At 44.2% G+C, this 8,075-nt stretch overlaps 1 protein-coding gene across 1 annotated transcript; it reads left to right on the forward strand.

The window, feature by feature from the left end:
• The first annotated feature begins 354 nt into the window (after positions 1 to 354).
• On the forward strand, positions 355 to 891 carry LOC143664670 (histone H3.1-like). The gene has a single exon (XM_077138126.1). It carries the CDS (start codon positions 420 to 422, stop codon positions 828 to 830), a length of 411 nt encoding a protein of 136 aa, XP_076994241.1. The 5' UTR covers positions 355 to 419; the 3' UTR covers positions 831 to 891.
• The last annotated feature ends 7,184 nt before the right edge of the window (positions 892 to 8,075 follow it).

Genomic DNA, 8,075 nt, shown 5'->3' on the forward strand with positions numbered 1-8,075 from the left:
CCCGGGTTCCGGGCTTCTGGAAGATTCTTTCCGCCATGGTTGTGGGGGAGGGGCCAGACTTGCTGACAGAAAACGAGGGGGGGGGACTGTCTGCCGCGAAAGGCGTCTGTGTCGTCAAGGTAAAACCACACGGCAACACCAGTCCTGCACGATGCTCCCGGACCCGCGTGGATGTAGGCTACAAGCAGAGCACTGCCAGAAGACGAAAACACAACCAAGTGCAACTCACAACCCTTAGCCGACCAGCGCGGAGCACCACCCCAGCCAATCAGAGCGCAGCACACGGTGGCGCGATCTTGCGTAAGCCCGCTCGGCCAATGAGAACAGAGCAGTCTCTATAAATACGGACCACTCGGCCGCTCTTGGTCGTTGGTGGAGAGGGAGAGAAAATTATTCGCAGTTCTTCGGTAGAAGAACCTATGGCTCGCACCAAGCAGACCGCGCGCAAGTCCACGGGCGGGAAGGCTCCTCGCAAGCAGCTGGCTACTAAGGTCGCTCGTAAGAGCGCACCAGCCACCGGGGGCGTCAAGAAGCCGCACCGCTACCGGCCCGGCACGGTGGCACTGCGCGAGATCCGCCGCTATCAGAAGTCCACTGAGATGCTGATTCGCAAGCTGCCTTTCCAGCGCTTAGTGCGCGAGATTGCGCAGGACTTCAAGACCGACCTGCGCTTCCAGAGCTCGGCGGTGATGGCGCTGCAGGAGGCGTGCGAGGCCTACCTGGTGGGCCTCTTCGAGGACACGAACCTGTGCGCCATTCACGCCAAACGCGTCACCATCATGCCCAAGGACATCCAGCTGGCGCGCCGCATCCGCGGAGAGCGGGCGTAAGAGCCTCAAAATACTCTTTACAAGTTAATTAACCCAAAGGCTCTTTTCAGAGCCACTCACTTCATCCGGAAGAGTTGCTGCAATACTCAAGGTTTTCATTTTAATAGGGTGTTGGTAACTTTTAGGGTGGCCAACTCGGTGGTTCACGACCCCTGGCCAGTCCTTGGTGTGCCAGTTGGACAGAGATGGGCAAATGGATTCAGCAGAACTGAACAGTTGCAGTAGTAGTAGAAAGCCCTGTATTTAGGATTGGGGACTCAAATCAACCAATTTCTCTCCCCTTTCACCTCTTAGGATGTGCTGGGCACAATACAGGGTAATTGTGATGTGTAATTGTGATCTCATGGTATTAGCTCTTTGAAGAGATGAGTGGAGATTTCTTTGTGTCCCCACGACAGTGCCTGACAGTTTGTGAATGATAAGTGAAGAATGAAGTGAAATCGTTATGTGGATAGGTGAATGAGAAACAATTATGTGAATTCTGATGACCCAGTTTTCTACTGCTGTGTGGCAAGTTGCCCCTGAACACTGGCTGAAACAAACTCCTTTTTCTGGGGTAGGAATGTGGAAACAGTTTTACAGGGTTCTCTGGCTACAGCTCTCTCCTGAAGTTGCATGAATGCTGTCAGCAACAGTGAAGGCCAAGGTCGACTTGGGACTTGACAGCTCTAGAAGGTTCAGCTTGTCAACTCACTTCACGTGGTTGTGAGTGGTTGTTGGCAGGTTTCAGCTGCTCCTGGGGTGGGCTGTTGAGCCTAAGTTCCTTGCCAGGCCACATGAATCTCTGTAGGGTTGCTTGTAGATTCTGCAGTTTACTTCCCCCAGGGTAAGTGATCCAAGAGAGAAAAGAGCTCAAGATGGAAGACACATTTTTTTTGGGAAACTAATATTGGAAGTGATAACCCAGTACTTTGCTATTTTATTGTATTACTTACATGTAAGCCACTAGACCCTGCTCAGCCCACCTTCAAGGGGAAAGAATTACACAGGGTGTGAATTCCAAGAGGCAAGGGTCATGGCAGGTATAATCTAAGAAACTGCCTACCATACTTGGGAACAATGTGGTAGAACAAATGGAAAGCCACTTAAAACTCTTAAAAATAGGAATTAGCTTGTGGTATGATGCAAAAAAAAAAAAAGACAAATTTCCATCCTTTCCTGTATCCATGCCCCCCTTGCAGTGAAAATCTGCAGCTCCACTGATGAGAAGTGGAATCTATTTCCCATCCCTTGTGCCGGGGATGACATTATGACTTGCAGTGCAGTAGAAGGAATGTTGGGCCAGTTGAGAACCGAGGCCTCCAGAGACTTTGCAGCTTCCACACTCTCTTGGAACCCTGCCACCACCCTGTGAGCAGCCTGAGATATCCTATGTGATGCGGTGAGGCATGTGGTCCTGTCATGCCCTAGATGATGGCCAGGCCAGAACTGGTATCAGGACGCTCAAAGCCACCACCATAAATCACACTGTTAGACTCTTCAGTGGCCAAAGCCCCCAGGCAAACAAAGATGCTCCTATCAGAGAGGATGTTCCAGAGGTCTGGAAATCACCTCCAAACAGCTCAGGGAAAAGGGCAGACCTCTCTTTCATCATGGTTAATTCTTTACCTTGGTTAACTCTTTACCTTGGGCCCCAGCCATTTCAGTAACACCACGTAGCATTTTCTGGAGTTGAGTATTTGCCTGCTCATTTGTTCATCTAGAAGGATTTTCTCTAATAGCAAAAATCCAAAATCACCCCAAATTTCTATTAAGAGAATGGATAAATAAATGGTTGTATGTCATCCAATAGAAATTGTATACAGCAAATAAAAATAAACAACCAAAACATTTATAAACTGTTGGATATATCTTACAGGGTAGGGTAAAACAGCATAAGTCATAGGAGAATGCTGCAAAAATTCAGACACATGCAAACTATACTTTTTATAGGAAAAAATACATATGTAACAAATTTATAAAGAAAAGCCAGGATATGATAAATCTAATATTCTGGATAGCGATTGATGTGGGGACAGGAAGGGGCACATGCATTCTTCAGATGTATCCATGACATTCTATACCTTAAATTGGGCAGCGGTTTTGTGGATGTCAGTTCTCTTAGTCTTTATACCTTACACATACTACAGTATTTTGCCTGCACTTAATATTGACACATTAATGAAAGAAATCATATATGTCTGCCGTTTTCATGAGACTTTATGTTCCTTAAGGGCTGAAACATACACACACACACATACACACGCACATACACACATACACACACACACACATACACACGCACACACACACATACACACGCACATACACGCACACACACACATACACACGCACACACACACACACACCAAAGAAAGGGAACAGGAAGAATGGGAACTGGAGAATTTAGAGAGGGAATAAAGAAATGTCTGGTTTGGGAGTCTCACAGGAGAGGTGGGTCTTGCTGGACCTGTGGGGGCTGGGGGTGGGGCTGGTGCTCCGGTGAGGGGGATGGGCTGTAGCCCGGGTTGCCCACTGAAGAGGGCTTAGCTTCTAGAATGTAGCAGAGGAATCCTGGGAACTTTCCCTCGGCCTCCCTCTCTGATGCTTCCCCCAGCTATACCTCCCCACATAGCACAAGGCCACTCCCCTCTCAGGCTCCAGAGATGCTTTGTTCTTACCTGAGTCTGAGGCCCAGAGGTGAATACCTGCACTGAGCAGAGCCCTGAGTCCCCGGGCCTCATAGTGTTGCTATCGTGCTCAGAGGGTTGTTACTGAAATTCAGGTGAGACCATCCGGACAGAGCTCTGGCCTGGTGCCTTGGCCACACAGGGAGCTCAAGGTAGTCACTAGTATTAAAACTAACATGAGCATTTGTGTCCTTTATTCCTCTCCCTCCCACCCAGAGGTGGGTTTTTGGATTCGGGACAAGAGAGACTGTCTTTATTCTTGCTCGGGTGGGTAAAGCTGAAACGTGTAAGACTGGAGCTGTTAGCTCCAGCGTGTTGTCATGTGTGGCAAGACAGAAGAAAGCAGCAGTGGGCCAGAAAGAGGAGAGGAAGATGCTATAATTCTGTTGTTCCTGAGATCCCTGGGTTTTGAGAGATGCCCCAATATCCTTAAAATACATTCACTAAAGTTTGAAAGGCAGGTCGAACTGGAGTTTTGGGCATTTGCAACCGAGAATCCTAATAAAACTCAACACATTCCTTAACTTGACAGGTGGTAACTAGATGGATTTATTTTCACAGGTCATAACCACAGAAGATAAATAAAGGACCTGAAACAAAAGCACAGTAACTCAAGCACAGAGGGTCCCACAGGAGCCAGAGAATGAGGACAGTGGAGGTGGGGCCCAGGGGTCCTCACTGACCCTACCTGTCCTGCGGCACATCTCCTCCTGGTGCTCCATACAGGGAACAGGAAACAGTTGAATATTATTTGCAAAAATGATGCATCAGCCCAGCTGGTTCTGTTAAAGAATACACACATGAGTAATGACCCATTTATGGGTCTCTGCTTATTAGAAATACATGAGAAATACATCACCTTCTTGGTAAAATAATTGTCAACACCCTTAAGGCACTCAAAAGGGAATTGGTAAAACAAAGAAAATGGAAAACTATAGCCGTTACAGACAATAAGGTAGCTCTTAGAGGCCCTGATAAATTGTCAGGTTTGATGAAAGATTGGTTGTTGAACATCTATAATATTGTACCATTTAGGTAAAAATAATATTTAGATGACTGTGTATGCTTCTGTTGAAGAACATATGAAAAACATATGGAGAAACAGAAGGTTGAGGAAGATAGGCAGGAAAATGACTTAATTTTCACTGTGTATCTTTTGGGAATTAAAAAAATTTTTAGGCTATATGGATTTCCCTTTTAAAAGCAAAATGTTTAAATAAAAAAAATTAGCAATGTAAATTCTGTAAGTGCAGTCTTATTTGTACTGTTACAAGTGTTTTAAATTTCCAGGGCGGCTTAGGCAAATACCCTCCAATGGGCCAGCTTACACAATGGGAATTTATTAGCTAATGGTTTTGAGACAAAAAGAAAGTCCAAATCCAGGCATCATAAAGGTGATACTTTCTCTCCAAAGACTGTTGCATTCTCAGGCTGGCTGCTACAGACTGTGGGTCCCGGGCCCCTCTGTCACGTGACAGTGGATGTGGTGGCCTCTCCTGGCGTCTCTCTTCTCTTCCACGTTCTGTTGAATATCAGCTTTTGGCTGCTCCCTGTGGCTTTCTCTCTCTCCATCTGAATTTCATTCTGCATGTAAAGGATTCTAGTAGTAGGATTAAGACCCATAATGACTGAGAAGGGTCACCCCTTAACTGAAGTGTGACCTCATCAAAATGTCCTACTTACAATGGGTTCACACCCACAAGAATGGATTAGGTTTAAGAACATGTTTTTCTGGACACATACAGCTCCAAACCACCACCAAGGGTAAATAATACTCTCTGATGTTCTTCCCTTCAATTCCCAAGTTAACAACATCGCAGAGTATATTAAGGAGAAAGAACAGAAGTGCTTACACAGAAGAACATGTGCTGAGTTAAATGGAAAGCATGGGACCCAGATAAATTTTGACACATGTCATGGTGTCAGAATGCAAAATGAATGCATTTTGGTGATGAGATTTTTCTAAAGAAAAGAAGGAACTCTAAAATGTTCCTAATATTGTCAATTCTTTGCACTCTTGTTATTTGTGTGTTTCAGTAAAAAAGGCACTTTTTTAAAACATTGGGAAACGTATCATGCAATGAGCAAGCAATTTACCAAAAGTCACGGCACTATATGCTATATCCATATATTAGTTGCTTTGAAAAGCTCCCTGAGTTATCAAACCATTTAAATTTATATCAGCGTGAGAGGCAAGGCAAAATGGTGGCATAGTGAGGTGTGGAATTTAGTTCATCTTCCAGAGCAGCTAGTAAATAGCCAGGAATGGTATAGAACAAGTGCTGGGGGGACATCAGTAACCAGACACACAATGTAAACCAGTCTAGAATGGGTGGGATGGCTAAGATCCCACACAGAACTGAAAGTCTCCCAAGCCACAGAGGCAGATGCTGGTTCCCTGAGGGGAAAGGAAACAGACTTTGTTGGCAGCAAGGACTTAGCTCAACCGAACTCCAATTGTGGAATTAATTAAGAAAATTTTGACTACTGAAAACAGGCAACCAGCACAGATAAAAACCTGGAAGAAGCACTAAAGGAATTAGGAGTTTTGGCCCAGGCAGACAGGGGGCAGGGACAACTGGATAAAAAACAACAACCAGAAACTTTTTGAGTTGAACAGCACAAAATATTGCAAAAGGGCTGGACTCCAAGAAAAGGGTGCATATAGGGCCTGGAGATACATAGAGCCACGTACCAACTCAAGCTTTACTTGGCAAACTGAGGAGCAGGGGATCCAGCTCTGAAAAGGTTTTCTGCTTTTTTTTCCCCACTCCTTAACAGCTCATTAGATGGAGCTGGAAGCCTTCTCAGGCTCCAGTACTGCCCCAGGCAAGGGCAGAACTAAAGCATGTCTGAGAGATAAAATAACTAGTTAGGTGAAAGGAGTTAATTCCCTAAAGGGCATATCTTCCCCCAAGAAAAGGGGATTGGAGCCAGCTCAAGTGCAACCCCTCCTTCAAGGAATTCAGGCCCCAGGGGCTGAAAAACAAGCAATCAAAGCCCTCCTATACAGCAGCCTATATCTCAACCAGGCTCCTGGCAGGGACAGTCTGCTGAAATTAAAGGCACCACATCATTTTACACTTGTGGGAAGCCATGGGTAGACAAATGCCACATGCTGGGCAGATAGAAAAAGCACAGAGTCTAGATAGAGGCTTCATAGGAAAGTCTGACAACCTGCTGGGGCTCACCCTCAGGGAAAACTGATGCTGGCAGCTCTTTCTTCCTAAGATGTGGGCCTGTGTGGTTTGGAAAAATCTGACTGCAGACTACAATATCTGAGGAGGCTCTCCTCAAAGGATAGAAGGCTCCATATAGGCAGAGAAAGAAACAGAAAAAACAAGAACTGAAAAATTCTGCTCAGTTAAACAAAGCCTATGCTAGAGGTCAAGAATAAGTTGAACTGAATGCCAAAGAACAGAGAACAAAGCAATCCAGCAAGAAAACCCTAGATAAAAGAGTGAAAATAACCTCCAGAATAAACTAATTAAGGAAATCAAATGACTAAATACCAAAATGACTAAGTGGCAAAATGATGGCAAAAATAATGAGTCATACTAGGAAAATTGAAGATATGACCCAGTCAAAGAAACAAACAAACAATTCAAATAAGATAACAGGAACTGAAATAATTAATTCAAGATATCTGATCAGACATACAAATTCTCAACAAAAATAAAATCAATAAATTGAGGGAGGATATAAAGACATTGGGTGAACATAAGGAAGAACTCAAAAATCTGAAAAAACAAATCATAGAACTTGTGAAAATGAAAGGCACAGTAGAAGAGATGAGAAAAGCAAAACAAAACAATGGAAGCCTATACTAGATCTGAAGAGACAGAAGAAAGGATGAATGAACTAGAGGACAGGACATCTGAAATCCAACACGCACAAGAAAATACAGGGAAAAGAATGGAAAAATATTAATAGGGTTTCAGGGAATTGAATGACAACAAGAAGCACACAAATATGTGTGGTGGATGTTCCAGAAGGAAAAGAGAAGAGAAGAGGAGCAGAAAGACTAATGGAGGGAACAATCACTGGAAATGTTCTATCTCTTATGAAAGACATACAATTACAGATCCAAGCAGTGCAATGTATCCCAAACAGAATAGCCCCAAATAGACCTACTCCAAGACACTTACTAATCAGACTGTCAGATATCAAAGAGAAAGAAGGAATTTTGAAAGCAGCAAGAGGAAAGCAATCCATCACATACAAGGGAAGTTTGGTAAAACTGTGTGTGGATTTCTCAGCAGAAGCCATGGAGGCAAGAAGGCAGTGGTACGATACATTTAAGATTCTGGAAGAGGAAAACGGCCAACAAGAATTTTATATCCAGCAAAACTATCCTTCAGAAATAAGGGGGAGATTAAAATATTTCCAGGCAAACAATCACTGAGAGAATTTTTGACTATGAGACTGGCTCTACAAGAAATACTAAAGGGAGCACTAAAGTGGATAGGAAAAGGCAGGAGAGAGAAATCTGGAAAAGGACCTAGAAATGGAGACTGTCAGTAAAGGTAAAAAGAGAAAAAAAATTAGATATGATATATAAAATTCTAAAGACAAA

The sequence above is a fragment of the Tamandua tetradactyla genome, chromosome 20 (genome assembly GCF_023851605.1).
Source record: "Tamandua tetradactyla isolate mTamTet1 chromosome 20, mTamTet1.pri, whole genome shotgun sequence".
Classification (NCBI taxonomy): domain Eukaryota; kingdom Metazoa; phylum Chordata; class Mammalia; order Pilosa; family Myrmecophagidae; genus Tamandua; species Tamandua tetradactyla.

What these genes read in the sequence shown, in the direction of transcription:
- LOC143664670 (XM_077138126.1), top strand. Translation starts at nt 420, where the DNA reads ATGGCTCGCACCAAGCAGACCGCGCGCAAGTCCACGGGCGGGAAGGCT.